We start from the raw sequence: 21,006 nt of genomic DNA, 5'->3' as shown, positions 1-21,006 counted from the left end.
AAGGTGGCTCACCAGAACACCTGGGCCGCTGGATCTTGTTCTGCCAACAAGTTATTTAGCTGGACCAAATTCACACCATAGTAGACTGCAGAGATGTTTTCTTGCTAAGGATTTGAATTAATTTAAAAACACTTAGAAAAGTGTGTGTGTGTGTGAATTTGTCACGTGGAGGGACTTGCCCTGAATTGTGTCGGTCTATTTTTAAGAGGTGTGATGTAGTATTTTTACAAAGCTTTATTTAGGTATGTGTAAAGATTGATGAGGTAAAGGGTTGATGAAGTCAAAAGAAGAATGGGGGCACATAAAAAGAATGATTGCGAGCGCATGGCCCCCAGTGAGAACTGCCTTTCATAAAGGCAGGGTGTGTAAGGATTCACACCTTCCGATGATTTATTCGATTAATACAGATTTTTTCTGTTTTTATCCTAACAGGACTTATGAACAGAGACTTAGAATTTATGTTAAATGAGTTTCCAGCTGGCATCGACCATTACAGTGGCACCGGAGCAGCAATGAGCATAGCTGCAAACCGAGTTTCCTATTGCTTTAATCTGACGGGGCCGTCACTTGCTCTCGACACTGCCTGCTCATCGTCTCTTGTTGCTTTGCATTATGCTTGCCACGCAATAAAGCAAGGTATGGTATTAACATGTATAGAGAATTCTTGCTGTAGCTACCAGACATAAATATTGTTTCTTCTAAACTGACTATTTGTATCGATAGGTAAGGGGGTGTGAAACTCTTGTTCACCATTGCAATGATGTTTTACCTAATGTGGAGATAGAATAGCCTAAATGTTCATCTGCCACTCATTAACATGGCCGCTGTACATTACAAGCATGGAGCGAGGATAAGGAAACAATTAGCACCGTCCATTTTACTGTGAGGACCAACGCGCAAATACTGTCCAGCTGGACTGACAGTATTTACCTCGGCTGGGAGGCACACTTTTTCTGCCCTGGGTAAATAATCAGGAGGTGCCAGATTACAAAATAACTCAATCTAAGCTTGGTTGGGAGCTTTTTTCAGCTCTGCAAAGTCATTGCCACGCAAGGCTTCTGCGACAATTATGTCACTAAAGGGAGTATAGCCATGTGTAGGCATCACTCTCCCTTCCGAAGAAGACTTTTCAGTATCAGCAGCAAAATTAGGCTGTGACCCGAACCCTGGTGTGTGGTGGGGCCTCCAAGTGCGGCCCGAGGTAGACACCCCGTCAAGTAAACACCTTCTTAATGTAGGCCCTTAACACTGAAGGTTTTTTCCCCCGCAAACACCTGCGTAAGGGAGATCCTTACTGTAATATTCATTTCTTTTTTATGTGATTTGGTTTAAAACAAACCCTACTCAAAATATCCCAAAACAATTTAAATATCCAATTAAAATTATTACTGCTCTCCTTGCACTTTAGTCGCTGCTGTTTTGTCTGTTTGCTTGCCCACTAAATTCTTGCTGCTCTTATTCAAATCTTTATATATTTTAATACGTGCTGATCGAAAAACTATTTATTCCGTATTGTATCTCCTTAATGTGTATGGCTGCATAGTTTTAATTTGTGCACACACGTCCATCACCTAGAAACTACAAATCCCATAGTTCTTGTAGTTTTTGCTGCCTTTTCTGAGTCCCCAGGCGGTTTACCACCGGCCTGTTAGGGCCAAGCGGGTTAGTGGCGGTTTGTGTCATTTTGTGCATCGGCGTCAGATGAACACTTTTTCACTCCGCAATGTTACTTCTCTCTCTGTGATTTCTAACTTGCTAAACGCCCAAAAACCTTCCCGGGAGGCCATTGTCAAGAAATACATTGATCTGACTTTGGATAACAAAGTAAGTGTGATTCCTGTTGCTACTACTGATGATGCTCCTGTAGTGGAGACACTACCACAAGATCAGTTTGTGCACATTAATCAAGCTATCATTGATGCTTACTGGTCACGCAATCACAGCCAGATCCTGCTTCTTCTGGCGTTGTGTCACTCGATAATTCAGACACTTCATCCCTGGTCATGGAAGGCCATAAAGACACTTACTGGCCAAGAAAAAGCCCCCTAAATCCCTCCCAAGTGCATACAATTACAGTGTCTTTACTAAGTACTCATTCTGCTCGCAATCGATATCCATGATTATATGGTGAAAAATCAGGTTGACCTTATGTGTTTGACTGAGACATGGCTGAAGGATTCCAGTGGCCCAGTTATTGACCATGTCACCCCTATAGGTTACACATTTTATGGGAAAAATTGTACCACAGGCAATGAGGGGGGCCTCGCATTTATTGCATGTAAGGCATTTAACTTCTTTACATCCCCATTGACTGTGAGGATTGTGAGGCGCTGAACTTGAAAATGTCCTCCTCTGCTAATACTTGTGCAAACTTTATTTTAATTTACTGTCCCCCAAAAGATACCCCTGATTTTTTAAAATCTTTTATAAATATTTTAGCACCTCTTAATAAATCGAACCGTTCAACTTTGGTAATGGGCGATTTTAATTAGCGGTGGGGCAATCTGGTGTACTCTGAAGCCCTTGCCCTATAACAACACTTTTTGAATAGTGGGATGACAATTCACAACACATCCACTCATATCCTGGGCAATACCTTAGATTGGGTGGTGTCAAGAAACGTACCTCTCGATTCATGGGACATCACACCATGTGCATGGTTCGACCATTTCTGTGTCAACTTTAAAGTCCAACTCCCTGGGAAACCTGCTGCGAGGGTAGAGGCTACCAAGCGCATCATCACACAGAATTGGACGAAAATAAATCTGGATGAGCTTCATTGCTGTTTCAGCAGTTTAATCGCAGACACTTTAGAGTCAGATTCCCCCACTAGATTGGCTGTCTTGTATAATGAACATCGGAGTACTTTTTTGGAGCAAGTTGTACACCTGCAGGCCGATTCATGGAATAAATGTGCGCCGAAAATTCCGGCGCAGAGGGGCCAATACGTGCGCTGCGCCGAAAATCAGCGCAAAGCGCAGGGAAACCAGCGCACGTCGATTCATGGAAGTCCGTGCGCAAGAAAAGCAGAGGACGTGCGCCGAAAAAGCGCGCGGCGCAGGCCGGCGCACAGGTCAACCAACGTCGTGCGCCACGGCCACTGCGCCATCACTCCGAGCGCAGCGCACAGCTCTAAAGTAGGCGGAACACAGGGCGGGACACTCGGAATGGGGAATAAAATGGGGCACAACACTCGGAATGGGGAAGAATGTGGGCGGCACGGGGAAAGTTCAGGAGGCAAGTGCGCGGAACGCCCACACGCTCGCATACAACACGTATTCATGGAATAGAATAGGGCAAAAAAGCGCACGCTCAAAGCAGCGCACAGGCACAAACAGGCACAAACACGACCGCCACAAGAAAGCAGGCGGTAGCGTGTCTGCGCCTGCAAGAAATGTGCGCCAAAAGGCGCGCCAACAAATAGCACCTATATACAGACATAACCAATGTACAATACTGTTGCCCTCCTGGACAAATGACGTACAAAGGGGTACCCACAAACACAGACACGCGCAGAGAGAAAAAATAAACGTGTGCGTGCATACCGGGGTGCGCGGTAAGTTCCACACGCGATATGGGCTGGGCGGGTACGTGGATTCCAGGGGCGCGCGGGAAGTCCCACACGCGATATGGCAGGGAACGTGGATTCGAGGGGTGCGCGGGAAGTTGCACACGCGAAATGGCCGGGTACGTGGATTTCAGGGGCGCGCGGGAAGTCCCACACGCGATATGGCAGGGAACGTGGATTCGAGGGGTGCGCGGGAAGTTGCACACGCGATATGGCCGGTACGTGGTTTTCAGGGGCGCGCGGGAAGTTCCACACGCGACATGGCCGGGTACGTGGATTTCTGGGGCGCGCGGGAAGTTCCACACGCGATATGGCCGGGTACGTGGATTTCTGGGGCGCGCGGGAAGTTCCACACGCGATATGGCAGGGAACGTGGATTCGAGGGGTGCGCGGGAAGTTGCACACGCGAAATGGCCGGGTACGTGGTTTTCAGGGGCGCGCGGGAAGTTCCACACGCGATATGGCCGGGTACGTGGATTTCTGGGGCGCGCGGGAAGTTCCACACGCGATATGGCAGGGAACGTGGATTCGAGGGGTGCGCGGGAAGTTGCACACGCGAAATGGCCGGGTACGTGGATTTCAGGGGCGCGCAGGAAGTCCCACACGCGATATGGCAGGGAACGTGGATTCGAGGGGTGCGCGGGAAGTTGCACACGCGATATGGCCGGTACGTGGTTTTCAGGGGCGCGCGGGAAGTTCCACACGCGACATGGCCGGGTACGTGGATTTCTGGGGCGCGCGGGAAGTTCCACACGCGATATGGCCGGGTACGTGGATTTCTGGGGCGCGCGGGAAGTTCCACACGCGATATGGCAGGGAACGTGGATTCGAGGGGTGCGCGGGAAGTTGCACACGCGAAATGGCCGGGTACGTGGTTTTCAGGGGCGCGCGGGAAGTTCCACACGCGATATGGCCGGGTACGTGGATTTCTGGGGCGCGCGGGAAGTTCCACACGCGATATGGCAGGGAACGTGGATTCGAGGGGTGCGCGGGAAGTTGCACACGCGAAATGGCCGGGTACGTGGTTTTCAGGGGCGCGCGGGAAGTTGCACACGCGATATGGCAGGGAACGTGGATTCGAGGGGTGCGCGGGAAGTTGCACACGCGATATGGCCGGTACGTGGTTTTCAGGGGCGCGCGGGAAGTTCCACACGCGACATGGCCGGGTACGTGGATTTCTGGGGCGCGCGGGAAGTTCCACACGCGATATGGCCGGGTACGTGGATTTCTGGGGCGCGCGGGAAGTTCCACACGCGATATGGCAGGGAACGTGGATTCGAGGGGTGCGCGGGAAGTTGCACACGCGAAATGGCCGGGTACGTGGTTTTCAGGGGCGCGCGGGAAGTTCCACACGCGATATGGCCGGGTACGTGGATTTCTGGGGCGCGCGGGAAGTTCCACACGCGATATGGCAGGGAACGTGGATTCGAGGGGTGCGCGGGAAGTTGCACACGCGAAATGGCCGGGTACGTGGTTTTCAGGGGCGCGCGGGAAGTTGCACACGCGATATGGCCGGGTACGTGGATTCGAGGGGTGCGCGGGAAGTTGCACACGCGAAATGGCCGGGTACGTGGATTTCTGGGGCGCGCGGGAAGTTCCACACGCGATATGGCCGGGTACGTGGATTCGAGGGGTGCGCGGGAAGTTGCACACGCGAAATGGCCGGGTACGTGGATTTCTGGGGTGCGCGGGAAGTTGCACACGCGATTTGGCTGTGAGCTCCCAGGCATTACCTGTACACCCTCCACGGCCCCTGCAGGCAGCACACACCACAGGGAACTACCCTGCACACCAGCTCATGTCTCCCACCACCCCCACCCCCAGCACTGTGGGCAACCTGCCAGCAGGCCCCCACCCATGGCCAACCCATGTCTCCCACCACCCCCACCCCCAGCACTGTGGGGAACCTGCCAGCAGGCCCCCACCCATGGCCAACCCATGTCTCCCACCACCCCCACCCCCAGCACTGTGGGCAACCTGCCAGCAGGCCCCCACCCATGGCCAACCCATGTCTCCCACCACCCCCAACCCCCCATCCACCTGGGGCACCCTCCACCAGGCCCCCACCCATGTCCCCCTGGCCCTGACGATACACAATAATGCCAGTAATGACCAGCATACCCAGCACAAACACCCAGGCAAGGATTGCATGCACCCACATAGTGAATGCAATCACATGACACAACCCCAAAGGCAAGTAAGCAAAAGAACACATGGCCGCCACACACACATACACAATGGGTGCAAGTCAATGTCAAAACCCATATCATGGCATGTAAGAAACCAGATAAAAAATGACACAAGTGTAAGATAATATCAAAATGTATTAAAAATAAAAATAAAGTAAACTCTGACAACTATCTGGTAAAGCAAATAAAAGGTCCATGTCCGGGAACAAAAATGAGAAACCAAAAAACAAAGGATAGAAAAAATAATAGATTTTGTCCAAAGTAAACACATGTAGAATGAAATGAAAGATAAACCATTACGACATGGTGTGACCAATATGAAAGTTAAAAAATCAATCTCACAAAAAATAACTATATTTACAGGATTGTTCAAGGGTCCATGAGCCCAACACCACAAATTAAACCTAATACTAACTATCTAAAAAAATATGTACAAAGAAGTGGCCATTGTCCAAGCGGTCCAAAAAAAAAAAATTAAATAAAGGAAACCTAGCACTAACTAACTAAAAAACTATATACAAAGGCAGCGGGCTAGTCCTGCGGCTCACTTGGTGATGCTGGCCAGGGCATCCTCGAACTCCACGTCAATGTCCTGGAGGCGGGACTCAGTCCTGGCCCCGAGGTCTCGCAGGGACAACCCCATGTGCTCTCCAAATTCCCTGCGAGCCTCCTCGAGGCACTCAGCCCGCCTCAATGCCTGATGCATGGAGATCTCCGCCCTGGCCATGGCGAGCCGCTCCTCTTCCGCCCGCTGCCGCTCCGCACCTATCCGCTGGCCAAACTCCTCCCACACGGAACACACCGCCATGCCAGGGTTGCCCTGCCCTCCGGCCGATGCCTGCCCCTCCGATCTTGATGGCCCTGAGCCATGATGCCTCCCACGTCGAGCCCGCTGCTGCCTGCGACGCCACTGCCTCTGCCAGCACGACGGCATCCAGGCTGATGGTAACCACCGACGCCGTCGTGCACGTGCCCTGCCCGATGATGCCGGCACATCTTCCATCTGCTGGGGTCCACTTGCTGTGTTGTCCACCCCTGCTGGACCTCCGACTCCCAACTGTGGCAGGGATGGGATCCCCACCGAGCTGGCTGCATTGGTCGGGGCAGGTCCACAGGGGGCCATGGTGGCATCTGGGCCGGAAGACGGCAAGGAGAACGACTGGTGGATAGCCTGCACAGAGGAGGAGAGGGCCGTCAGATTGGCCAACACATGCAGGAACCCCCCGAACATGGCCGATCCCAATTGGGCCACGTCGGCACGGTGCACTTCGTGATGACGTGCGTGCTCCTCCCGGGAAGCACGCACGGCATCACGAATCACAGCCGTGCGCATCGCGACCCCAATCAGGACCTGCTCCACGCGGCCAGGGGTTCCCACGGCCGCAGGTGGAGGGGAGTCAGTTGACATGGACATCCCCTCTACCTGCGGACGGGCCTGGGACGGGGCATCCCTGCTGGTGCATGGTGGTGCACTCACAGGGTCAGGGACAGCGACATGCACAGGCCCCTCCACGGTGACCTGTGCTGCCTCCTGGCCCTGGCCCTGGACTGCACCACTTGCACCAGCAGGGATGCTCCCACCAGGGCCCATGTGTGCACCAGTGTCGGCCTCCTCCTCCTCAGTGCAAACCACCAACCTGGATGGCTCCTCACCGTCTCCCGCCGTAGCAGGCCCCTGTGGGGGCTCACCCACCCCTTCCGCTGCAGCCGTGGGGGCATCCCCGCCGCCTTGCTCCACAGCGCCGTCTCCGCCCTCTTCTTCACTAGCCGCTGCGTAGAGGGAGACAAAGAACACAAGCATCAGGCTACTGTACAATGGTCCCCTAGACAGGAAGCAACAGCAGATGAGCACCCCTGTCAAAGTACACTTCCATCATGTCCCTCCACAACACATGGGTCAGTCCAGGCAAAACACACACAGTAACAGGCATGGTGCATGCCATGCACATTTCCATGCATGTCCAATTGACTCTTGAAACATTCAATGAAATGTAACTCACATGCATCATGGCTCATGCATATCACATGCACACACTACACCTCAGTCACATCCATCTGGCCACAGTCACACCAAACACAGGCAAAACAAGGGTAAGGTGGGTGCGTCACTGAATCTGTGCATTGTCACACACATGAGTCATGCATCCATGGCATGCACAAGTCACAGACATGCAGGTCAGGCACACAGACATGGCTACCATATATGTACCTGGCATCAGCACCCATCCTCACCCCCATCCATGTCCAGGTACAGAGACTGGCATGCTCTCATGTCCCAAATCTGCATAGTGCTCCCCATGCCGCATTTCTACACATGCAACAACCATGTGGGTCACACATCACTGGTCGCACATGCATTACCATGATGTCCCAGCACACATACATGCATACATGGCACATGGCACACATACAGGCAAGTATCATAGAACCAGCACACCGCAACATGCCCTGTCTCACGCAGTGATGCTTGGACACTTACCGCTCAACTCCAGACGGGTCTCCCTCTCAAGGATCTGGGCGTGGAGCGCTGGGCGTACGCGTTCCAGGACCCTCTTCTGGATGGAACTCATGTGGCCCCGGCCCCCCTCCACGAGGCGCCGGGCCTTCACAAGGGTCCTGGACCTCAAGTCCTCCCAGCGCTTCTTGATCTTCAAGACGTTGCGGGTTGCCACCCCCTCCGCGTTGATGGCAACCACACAGTCGGCCCAGATCCTCTCCCGTCCTTCCTTGCTGGCGCGGGACGATCCAAAGAGGGCATCATACTGCCCCAGGACATGCTCCACCAGGACACCAACTTCGGTGGCAGTGAAGCTGGTGCCCCTCTGCCCCTCTGGCCTGGGGTTGCCACTGGTGCCAGATGTAGAAGTGCCCGACATGGCAACCCCAGAGGCAGGTGTGGGTGGGCAACTGGGTCCTGGGGCTGGGCTGTGGAGCGATGTAATCCCAGTTGGGAGTCTTCAGTTCCAGCAGGGGTGGACACAGCAACTGGACCCCTGCAGATGGCTGATGTGCAGGCACCAAATGGCAGGGCACGGTGGCAGCAGGCAGGCAGGCAGGCAGGCAGCAGCAGATAGCACGTGGGAGGCTGCACAGGGCACTTGGGGGGCAGTAACTCGGCCTTCGGGGCAGGAGCGTGGTGTTCCGTGTGTTTTCGGGTGGCCAGCTTGATACGGAGTGATTTGGCACGTGAAATTCCTGCACGTCAGCGTGAAATCCGAGGAAAGGCCCTTAGCGCGTAAGTGCGTCAGCACGCATACGCGATTCTATTGGACCAGAGTCCCTCATCGCGTAAGCGCGTCTGACGTGATCCGCACGGGCGTTCCCCACTCAGCACGTGAAGACGGAGCACACGTGGAAATCCTGCACGTCAGAGTGTCATCGCGTGTAATTGGCCAAAAGTGCGCGTACACGCCATTGGCCTATGTACGTGTATTTCAGGGGCGCGCGGCCACTTACACAGGCAAGTACGTCAGCGCACCTGTATGCCTGCAGCGTGGGAATTTCCACACGCGATTGGAGTGGGAACCCGATTCCAGGGGTGCGAGGCTCACACGCTGCCTACTACACGCGCAAGGCATTAATTTGCGCACTTTTCAATAAACAAGCCAGATGCCAGGATGAACATACCGTTCCTAGCAGCAGTGGCAGTGGGCTACCAAAGGAGGATGAGGAGGAGAGTCAGGGCCAGAATATTCACACCCAGAACCAGCCTATTCGGGATGCCTGATGACCAGGTGTATGGGAGGTACAGGTTTCCAGCACACATCATACTGGACCTGGTCAGTGAGTGGGAGGATGACCTCACATCACCCACCCTGTGCTCCCAAGCACTCAGCCCCCTGCAGAAGGTCCTGAATGTACTGCACTTCTTGGCCACTGGATCCTTTCAGCGGACAAGTGCCATAGTGGGTGGTGTGTCACAGGCCACGCAGTCACGCTGCCTACACCAGGTCTTGAACATCATCACTGCACGGCCTTCAGTCCGCAGGCACATATATCTCCCCAGGACTCATGCAGAAAGGCGGACGTGCATCCAGGAATTCTATGGTGTGGCTCAATTCCCCAAAGTGCTTGGTGCAATTGACTGCACACATGTGGCTCTACGTCCACCCAGGGCAACAGAGCACATCTATAGAAACCGCAAGCACTGGCATTCCATCAACGTCCAAGTTGTATGCAATGCCAAGGGAATCATCACATCAGTATATGCCAACTATCCAGGGTCCACCCACGACAGCTTCATCTACAGAATGTCTACCCTATGCCGGGACCTAGAGGCTGGCCAGCATGGAGATACATGGCTGCTTGGTGAGCATGAATGCCACTGCACATGCATGCATGTCAGATACTGGGTCATGACACAACACCACTAATGATACCCATCACCACCTCCGCAGGGGACAGTGCCTACCCTATCAGCCCCCACATGATGACCCCAATCCGGAACCCCACCACGCCACCCCAGGTAAGGTACAACACAGCCCACATTGCTACACGGGGCATAGTGGAGCGCACATTCGGAGTGCTCAAGTCACGCTTTCGCTCCCTTGACCGTTCTGGCGGGCAGCTGTTATATGCTCCCCGAATAGTGTGCAGGATCATAGTGGCAGCATGTGTCCTGCACAACGTTGCAACACGCCGGGGCCTGCCCGTGGACATGGTGGTGCCCCCACATCCACAACCACATGCACGCCCGCTGCGCATGGGAGGGGAAAGGGCACGGGGGGAGGCAGCCCGTACGCAACTGGTGGCCAACTTCTTCACCTAGGAATCACAGTGCTGGCTAGTGCACACTGCTCTGGCACATACCATCTGACATTCAATGATGACTCTACCTGACAATGCCTGAAAATTACTTGACAATGAACTGTCAGATACACATCAGCCTGAGATTGTTAACATGGAAGTGTCAATATGTGTGCACCCCTAGCTACACATACACCAGCTATGCATCACAACGCAAAGACACAACTCCATCAATCTAAAATGCATTGCCACAGGCGATTCACTACATGACAACATTGCCATGTCACCTACTCCCTTCACAGTCCCGCCACCGAGGACACCATGTCATGGTATGTGACAGCAAACAAACTGGCCATCACAACATGACACCAGTGTCACAAATAGCAGTGCCCCAAATGGAACATAGCCGCACTTGAGCAGCTAACCGCCCTGGAGCCACTACTACACACCTGTGTAAGAGTAATTTCTATCAAATTACACACCAACCCAGACTGAAGCCCACCCAAACAAGACACATTGCATGTAATCAATGGTAGTCTCATTACCTGATTCAGCTGGTATGTCCTCACCGTCCAGATGTACAGTGATGGCGCCATGCAAAAGTGTCAGTGCACATCTACCGACATGTAGTGTGACTCCAGAGAGTATGCCCTTGTGAAGATCTGTGTGAAATACCTGCAAAACATGAGCAACATATGTAAGTAGAGGCACATATCATACCATCATGCATAGTTAGGTGCAACAACAATGAACACTATGAATGTCTACACAGTATTGACTATGGACTGGCCAACAGCTCATGGGAGTCCAATGTCACCGTGTAATTTGCTGTCACTTGGGCACACCCTTTGCAAGCCCATGGAAAGGGAAGCAGGAGGGGTGTGGATGTCTGCTACCCAAGCATCGAAACCAAACTCAGGACAAGCCTGCATGTGCCCAGCCACAATACAGTGTATGCCCAGGTACCCACACAAGGCAACACTCTTGCAAAATAAAAATGAAAAAGAGAAAAAATGGCCATGAAAGGGCCGGCGGGGGGGGGGGGGCCACCTATGAGGTCCGAGGACAGGATGCACGCCACAATCCACCTGTGTGGATCATGGGAAAGGAAAACACCCCATAGGCTCGTGGCCCACACGGCTACTCTGTTGTGGGAGATGAGTCGCTATGGCTCTGCCCAGACCCTGCAGCTGACTCTGGAGGTGGGGGAGCTGCCTCAGAAGATGGTGTGACAATGGGAGGCAGCCCACGCAAAGCACGAGTTTGCTCCTCCATGGCTGCAAGCAGGCGGGTCTGGTAGTTCTGGTTCTGGGTTATAATCATGCGGAGGTCCCCATGCAGTAACTCCCGGGATGACCTGACCTCCGCACGAGTTGCCTGCATCTCGGCCGAGAGCGTCCGTGTCAGACGCTCCAGCTGCTCCTCTGTCCTTCTATGGGATGAAGCCTCAAGCTCTAACAGGGTCGACCTGAGGTGACGGAGTTCTTCCCTCAGGGCTTCCCTGTGGCGCTGGGACTCCATGGAAAGTGATTCCCCCAGAGTCGCCAGTGCCCCCCGCCTGTCCATGTTGGACGCCAACATATCCTCCCTGTGTGCCTGGCAGATGGACTCTGTAGCCTGCTCCAGTCGCTCCATCAGCCTTTCTGGGGGGACAATGGAAGTGGCCACCCTATCCATGGCCTGTGCAATCATCTCGGATGATGCTGCCTGTTGGGTGGCCATACCGTAGATGGATTGCTCCCATACGGTATTGCCAGGTGGCATACGGCCACCACGTTGACGGGCACCACACCTGCCTGGGGCAAGGCGGACTGCGCCTTGCTGTGCCGGCAAGGCCTCAGGCTGCAGGACTGCATTCCCTCTCTGATCTGCAGCCCCAGGAACAGGATCAGAGATTGGGTGGTGTGGCCCTGCATCCGTAACCACCGGAGGCTGATCTGCCGACACTGACATCCCCATTGAGGCCAATGGCCTGGCTGCAGGTGGGTCGGACAGAGGAGATTCTCTCCCAAGAACACTCACCTGCACTGCACATAGGTGTCATCCTCCGAGTCTACACCTGAATACTGCTCGGGGGAGGAACCCCCAGAGACACCCCTCGACAGCACGGCCTGCAGCACTTGTGGGTTTTCACCCACAAACACACCACGTCCCTCACTTGTGGTAGGTCGGCCCGGGTTGCCCTCCTGGGACGGCTCCACCACCACATCCCCAGCATCAACAAGTGCTTCGTCCCCTGCAAAGACATGAAAGAGAAAAATGGAAACAGGCATTAGCACCATGGCATGCAACAAGGGCTGATGAACAACATAGGCAGTAGTCCTACGACACATGTCCTACATGACTGGGAGTCCTCCTATGCATTCACCATCACTGGGTCTGTAGGGGAGGCTCAGGGCATACTATGTACTGATTGGAGAGCAACGCCTGCTCACCTTGATGCCTAGCACTGCCATCACACATTGGGCGGTGATTGCCATGTCAAAGGCACATGCCATCACACACATGGCATGTGACATAGCCACCAAGTGAAGAGGGAGAGGAGGGCTACTTTTTTGGATTTCAACCACTCTGGTCCTGACATTGCATCGTCACATCAATTAGTATACATGTTGTACATGGATCTGCTAGTCCAAATTGGCAACGATGCACAGTGCCTTGTCTAGATCAACATAATGCAGTAAACATTGTGATTCCACCTCCCCAACACCTGTAACGGAATAATTTTGCATTCGTGAAGCACCGGTCAAGTAATGTTTGTAGGTGCAGCGGAGCACTGAGGGGTGGTGGGGCAGAAGGGGATGCCAGTCAACAATACTACTGGTGCTGGTGTCATTCATGTCACGCAAGTGCAGGGGTGGGTGGCACAATGAAGTGCAAGGGGGAGTGGCGGCTGGAAGTGCTGTACAAGGTAAGTAGGACTTGACGTCAAGGGCAGATGGTGTTAGGCGCAGACAAGTGCTGGGGGGGTGGCCTATAGGGGTACAGAGACAATCATGCTGTGCTGTGGGCTCGGAGGGGACAGGGGAGGTACACACTGCCTCTGGCTCGGCAAGGTCCTTTCAGATTTCTATGTGTCCTGCAGAGTTGTCACATGCCGCAGATATGTGCCCTTGGATTGGGGATCTCATCTTGGTGAGAAGGGTGAGGCGCTATTGCCTTTGGAGCATGTGGCAGGCCAGTTTGCCAGAGGATGGCCATGATGCAGGACATTCCCTCTCTGCCACCCGGCACCTGTGGTTTGGGTTCCCAAGATCCGAGTCATGCCAGGACTCTGCATTGGCATGGGGCTTCAGACAGGTGGTCATGACCGTGGCTAAGACATCCAGTGTACCTGACATGGAGTGGAGCATGGAGTGGGCCCTGTCAGGATGGGAGTGAGCCTAAGGGGGAGCTGGATGGGGGGGACATTTTGGCAGCATGAGCCTCGACTGACACACACTTCATGGGTCGGAATACCAAGAAGGTGTGTGACAGTGGTGAGGGTGGCTTTGCCTGTGGGGTGTTGAGGGTGAGCTGGGAGGAGAGGAGAATGTGATCACTCCAGGAGAGAGGAGTGCAGAGATGGACGGAGAGGGGAAAGTCAGATGAGATCAGAGCATCAAGAGTGTGCCCTGCAGAATGAGTAGGGACAGACGGGAGTCTAGAGGGTGAGAGGGAGTTGCTGAGGTCACAGAAAGGTCAGGTGGGGGCGTCAACAGGCATGCAGGTGGATGCGTACCGCACCAAGGATGAGGAATTCTGTGTCTGGGGACATGAGTGAGGAGGAGAGGTGAGGACACTCAGAAAGGAAGTAGTACATTTGACCAGTTTTCCCAGACACAGTACGCACTGTTTGGAATGTCAAGGTGTGGTGGACAGACACCTCACACAAGCCATTCCAGAGTGGAGTAGGTCTAAGTAGGTGTGACAGTGGCAGGAATACCCTCAGGGAAGCCAAGGGCACACCCCCCATGCACAGTGGTGGCGGGCCAAGGAGAGGGTCAAGGATGCAGACAGAGCTGGCCGTCAGACATGTTTCCATGAGACCAAGGATGTCAAGGTGCATAACCTCATGTGAGTGACAGTTATCGGAGGAATGCCTGATGCAGCCGCAGTGAAAGGAGTGTAATTGTGGAGGAGGTTGACAGCCTTGTAGGACTTACGGGGAGTGCTAGAGATCAGAGGTGCCGCATGTGTAGGAGTTGGAGTGGGAGGCGGAGAAGGTTCATGGGAGGGTGCAGGGAGGCAGTGCAGGATTGATGAGGAGAGAGGAGGGGGGACAGCAGGAGAGGTAGGGAAGTTGATGAGATGTGGGTGGCATTTCTCAAGGAGATTGAGGTTGGCCTAAGGGCCTTGGACTGAGACGCTCCCATTACCATGCACATCATTAGTGGTATCTGAGGATTGGAAGGAGGCCAGGAGTACACCCCAACGGGTCCCACCTATGATGGTGGAAGAGGAGCAAGGAGAGAGGACAGGGACCATGTGAAGGGTCTATGGGACAGGCAAAGGCATGTATGAGCAGATGGCAGTGAGAGTTAGCTTGGAGTAGGCTCAGATGCACTGGTCAGCAATAGGGTGGGTCGCATTGGAGGGCAGGCTGCCCTCATTTGACTTTTGGCAAGCAGGTGTCGTGCGTAGGGCACGATGGTCTGAACTGTAGAAGTCATGGAAGATAGACCATGAAGAGCAGCATGGAGTGTGAGGGAATGGGGCTCGAAACCAGACGGTACCAAAGGACCCAGGAAGGAGGTGGATGTCAAGGCTACATCCACATTATGACTGCATGTTGGTAGGCATTTATATACAGAGGACGCATTAGCATGTGGTATCATTGCATGTCAGGCATGTGAAGATGAAACTTTGATGGCTGGGGGAAAGGAGAGGAATGGTATGTAAGACATCAGATGAATAGACAGGGGAGTATGAGCAACAATGTAGTGACAAAATCACTAATCAAGGGCAACTTCCATGGTGTTGGCCCATATGTGCACTGTTGCCAGTAGGGATAGTGCTGTGGCCAGATGGTGTTGCACTGAACATACTGGATGAGGCACATGGGTGCCACTATCAACTCTGCCACACACCCCCTTGACAGGCACCCAACATGAATGCTTCACACACACAACATGCACATGGATGATACACACATGCATGTGCACTCACCGGATGATGCCTCGTAATCAGGGAGGTCTCCCACACCTTGGAGTTGTCCCTCGGTGACGTAGGATCCAGCTACGGACTCGTGTGGTGTGAGTTCTATTTCCTGTGCTGGGGACCCACCTCCAGTCACCAAGGTTGCGGCATGACTTGAGGCCAGCTTATCCTTTGCCCTGCGCTTAAGGTCATTCCAGCGCTTCTGGCAATCACTAGCTGTGCGCCTCACTACTCCAAGGGCACTTATTCTGTCAGCAATGGTCTGCCAGTGTGCCTGGCGTCTGGCATGTGTGGTCTTGGACCCTGCAACGATGACCATTTCCCTATCATGATCTGACACATACTGAACAAGTGCATTAAGTTCGGCGTCTGTGAAGCTTGGCTTCCTTGATGGGCCGGACTGTGCAGCCGTGTCTGGGGCATCAGCCTGTGCCGGACGTGCACTCTTCCTCTTGCGTTTGGAAGGGGGTGGGGATCCAGAGTGTCCTACGCCGCTGTGGACACTAGGGGCAGGAGCCGTGGTGGACTCTGTACTGGGTGTGTGTGATTGCCCACTCAGCATGGGAGTAGGTGCAGGCATTGGGGGTAGTGGGATGGGGTCAGGCCTGATCTGAGGTGCATGAACTAGGACCGACACAGTCTTGGCAGGGTGTATGAGAGGTGGGGTGGATTGAGCCACACCCTGGCTACGGGGGCCAGCAGATGACCTATCTGGCATAGATGCGCGTGCCCTGATGACACCAATGTGCACCGGTGCACGTACAGTGGACCTGCTGACCTGGATGTCAGCGATGGAATCACCCTCGGACAGGTCTGGTGCCACAATGGCCTGGTCCGACATGGGCTGATCAGGGTTGGTATCAGCCACATGACTCTCAACTGGGGGGGGGCATGGGTGTCCCTGACTGTTCCTCCAGACTGGGGGGAACAGGGGCGCCCTGCAAGTCACAACCACGTCCCCTGTTGGATCCTCCACGGCCACCACGTGTGGCTCGGCCACCTTTGCCACCCTTACGGCTTGCACGCCTCCCAACCATGGCACTGATGGTATTGTGCGTATGGGAGTGGGTGTGCACAATTGTCCTGGGCAATTGGGTGTCAAAGGGGTTGGGTACCAGATGGTATTCGTACCCTAGTGCAGTGGCAAGGCTATATGACACCCCTGGGGAAAGATGACGGGTCACGCAACGCACAGGCACCCCAAAAAAGTTAAGGAACGTGCACAATACCCCTCCTAGACCACGTGTGCTGATGGAAAACCCTGCACTACGCTGTGGCATCCAGTAACACAATGAACGTATGCGTGTCACACGCGGCCTAGATTGACCTCTGAAGGGGTAGGCTACACACGGGGCAAGCACAGATGTTAGATACGTGCGTGACTCACCGTCTGCCAGGTAAAAGAGCGTGAAAAAATAGCACTTTTGGTTGGCAACACCCCCGCCAAAATAAGAGGTGTACGCTGTCTGAGGAGACAGGACAACTGTAGAAGGGGACACTGTTTGAGGGAACAGGCCCAGGAAAACCAGTACAAGAGGAAATAGGGAAAAGAGCTGTCAGAGGTAACAGGGAGTACGAACTGGAAACGCCGTGAAGTAAATCGCGTGTGAAACGACAAGAAGTACCGAATTCACCCACTCGCTCTCCACGAAAAGCACGTACAAGGAAATAGTGTTCAACACTACCTTTTATACAGGCCCACACGTACATCGTCACTTACGGCGTGTACGTGCTTGGCCCATTTTCACCAATCACACGCTTTGGCACTCCTGCGTGTAGGTATCTTTTCACCAATCACACGCTTTGTCACTCCTGCATGTGGATCCTTTTTCACCAATCACGCGCTTCGACACTCCAGCGTGTAGCTCACTTTTCACCAATCACACGCTTTGTCACTCCTGCATGTGGATCCTTTTTCACCAATCACGCGCTTCGACACTCCTGCGTGTCGCTCACTTTTCACCAATCACACGCTTTGACACTGCACGTGCAGGTAACTATTGACGCACATATGCTGGTGACGGGTTTTCGCGCGATGAGTGTGGGGTTTTCAGGTGCAAAATCACTCCCTATCAGGCTGTCCACGCGTTCTGACACGAAAGACCACGCTCCTGGCCAGGAGGCCGAATTTAAGTCCCCAAGAACCCTGAGCACGCTCCCACCTGCCATCGGCTGCTGCCTGACTGCCTGCTGGCCACGTGCCCCACAGTGCTGGTGGGTGGGGGTGGTGGGAGACATGGGTGGGGGAGTGGTGGAGGGTGCCCCTGGTGGATGGGGGTTGGGGGTGGTGGGAGACATGGATGGGGGCCTGATGGCAGGTGCCCCTGGTGGATGGGGGTGCAGGGGGACATGATCAGGTGTGCAGGGTAGTCCACTGTTTTGTGGGCTGCCTGCAGGGGCCGGGGAGGGTGTACAGGGTACACCTGTGGGGGCCCACCCAGCCTATTCGCATGTGATAATTCCCACGCACCCCTGTGATACACGTACCCTGGCCAATCGCGTGTTGAACTTCCCGCTACCCCTGTAATACACGCACCCTGCCTGTTCGCGTGTGATGATTCCCGCGTACCCCTGTAATACACGTTCCCTGGCCTATCGCGTGTTCTACTTCACGCGTCCCCCTGTAATACACGTTCCCTGGCCCATCGCGTGTTGAACTTCCCGCTACCCCTGTAATACACGCACCCTGGCTGTTCGCGTGTGATGATTCCCGCGTACCACTGTGATGCACGTTCCCTGGCCTATCGCTTGTTCTACTTCACGCGTCCCCCTGTAATACACGTTCCCTGGCCCTTCGCGTGTTGAACTTCCCGCTACCCCTGTAATACACGCACCCTGGCTGTTCGCGTGTGATGATTCCCGCGTACCCCTGTAATACACGTTCCCTGGCCTATGCGTGTTCTACTTCACGCGTCCCCCTGTAATACACGTTCCCTGGCCCATCGCGTGTTGAACTTCCCGCTACCCCTGTAATACACGCACCCTGGCTGTTCGCGTGTGATGATTCCCGCGTACCCCTGTGATGCACGTTCCCTGGCCTATCGCGTGTTCTACTTCACGCGTCCCCCTGTAATACACGTTCCCTGGCCCATCGCGTGTTGGACTTCCCGCTACCCCTGTAATACACGCACCCTGGCTGTTCGCGTGTGATGATTCCCGCGTACCCCTGTGATTCACGTTCCCTGCCTAGTCGCGTGTAGTACTTCCCGCGTACTCCTGATTTGGAGATTGCCCGCTTTGCTTTCCTTGTTTGCCTGCCCTGTGAAGTGGTCCGGGGTTAGCGCAGCCCCTAGCGATGATTTAGCGCTTTTGATGGCTTTTCCGTGCGCGAGGGCGTTCTTGGGGGCGTTACTGGCGCTGCTGCAGGCTCGCTGCGATTCTCTGCGCCACGGCTGTTTTGGGAGCTTGAAATCCATGAATACGCTGTGCGCGGAAATCTGTTTTAGCGCACGTGCCTGGCGCAGACTATCGCAGGCGCACGCTGTGCGCCAGCCGCGTGCGCTACTTGTGCGCTGGATTCTATGAATTAGCCTGTTGATATCTACCGTGATTAAGAATGATACCAGTCTCAAATCCTACTTTACCCCTTTGCTAGCTGGTCTGAAACAGGGAAAGAGGCGTGCTGAATGAGCATGGCATAAGGATAAATCTGTGGCAAGCTGCCAGTCTTGGAAAGAATTGGTGAAAGCGTATAGAGAGGAAAAGTATGAAACTAAAACAGAGTTTTTTAACAATGAAATTGAGAGAGCAGCCAACTGTACTAGGAAACTGTTTTCTATTTTTAAATATTTAGAAAAGCCCAATTTGCAATCTGAACCAGCTGCCCATTCAGACTACGAGTGTGTGAAAATTCAAGAGGCATTCTGTGATAAAATCAATGCCGCCAGGACCAAATCTCTCCTGCCCTTGCTTCGGCTACAGTTCCACTTTTGGATTCTGGGATTGTGTTTAATTTCAAACCTCGGTCGAGGAGATGGAGGCGGTGTTAAACAAAATGTGACCGAAATCCTGTCCCAATGATGTAATTTCACCTAAACTTGCCTTGAATAATTGAGTACAGGACCGAGTGAAAAAGATAGTAGTCACACCTTTGATAAAGAAGACAGGCCTGGATCCCATGAACGTTGGGAACCTTAGACCTATCACCAATGTTGCCTTTTTGCAAAACATTGGAAAGTGGCCACCAGTCAATTTCTAAACCATCTAAAATCGTTGAATCTTTTACATCCCGACAATACGGCTTCCGTGCCAACCATAGTACAGAAAGTGCATTTGTAACCTCCAGACACAAATGCTGGATATGGTGGATAGAGGTCAATCTGGTCTCCTTGTGCTCTCGGACTTATCCTCACTGTTTGACTTAGTGGACCACGAAAGGCTTCTGTCAGTCATACAGACTGTTGGTGCTTGTTCTAGTGAAGCTATAATGTGGTTTAGCCACTTCCTTGGTGATTGCATGTCTCGAGTGGTCTTGGATCAAGCATCTTCTCCGCAGTCTAGGATCATGTGCGACATGCCTGCGGGCGCATGTTTGTCGCCTGCCCTGTTCAATGTCTACATTCGCCCTGTATGCGAGTTATTAGATGACCTAGGGATTGTTTTTATGACTTATGCTGATGATACTCAGCTTTTGATAGAACTAGCAGGTGACTATTCCAATTACTTAATTAAGGTACAGAACTTATATAATGTGGTAAAGAATTGGATGAGCACCAACTGGCTATGCTTGAATAGCTCTAATATAGAACATTTGATCTTCGGCTAGAGCAAAGCTGGACTCTCTTTTTTCAAGCTTCAGCATTGAGAGACATGACATCAATGTCGGTGTACAAGAAAATTTGAAAACACTTGGTGTGTTCTTTGAAGTATCCTTGGGAGCTGACACCCAGGTGGATAGTGCTATCAAGTAATGCCAATACTACTTAAGGTTGTTGTGGCTTGTGAAGCCCCATGTGTCCCTAATGTCCTTTACAGTGGCGCCAGTAAAAATAATCTGCATAAACTTCAAGTTTTGCAGAACAATGTCTCCAGAAGAGAACATATGTCGACCTACAGGAGAGATCTCCACTGGCTCCTGATCTCAGCTAGAATTAAGTTTAAGCTGAATACTTTGGTATATAAATGTGTTTTTGACCTAGCCCCTCTTTACCTGAAGGACTGTTTACCTCAACAACAGCGTCTTTGCCAGACTAGGTCGGCCGGAACATTTAAATTGACCTGTCCCAAAGCCAAACAAACAAGAGTTGGGGGTAGTTATTTTCTAGTGCATGCCTCTAGGGCATGGAACTCGCTTCCAGCCAATCACTGCATGGAGAGGAACCTTTTCGTGTTCTGTAAAAGACTAAAAACCCTGCTATTCACCTG

At 53.2% G+C, this 21,006-nt stretch overlaps 1 protein-coding gene across 1 annotated transcript in view; it reads left to right on the top strand.

Moving 5' to 3' along the window:
- Positions 1 to 21,006, top strand: part of LOC138568814 (mycolipanoate synthase-like) — a 242,797-nt gene that overhangs the window by 118,352 nt on the left and 103,439 nt on the right. The window contains exon 4 of the mRNA XM_069646586.1: positions 433 to 636. Coding sequence (XP_069502687.1) covers positions 433 to 636 — 204 coding nt within the window. The remainder of the gene's footprint in view (positions 1 to 432; positions 637 to 21,006) is intronic.

The sequence above is a fragment of the Ambystoma mexicanum genome, chromosome 2q, assembly GCF_040938575.1.
Source record: "Ambystoma mexicanum isolate Mex_15411 chromosome 2q, UKY_AmexF1_1, whole genome shotgun sequence".
Lineage (NCBI taxonomy): Eukaryota > Metazoa > Chordata > Amphibia > Caudata > Ambystomatidae > Ambystoma > Ambystoma mexicanum.
The sequence above is the reverse complement of the archived record's forward strand: the minus strand, read 5'-3'. Positions and strand labels throughout refer to the sequence as shown.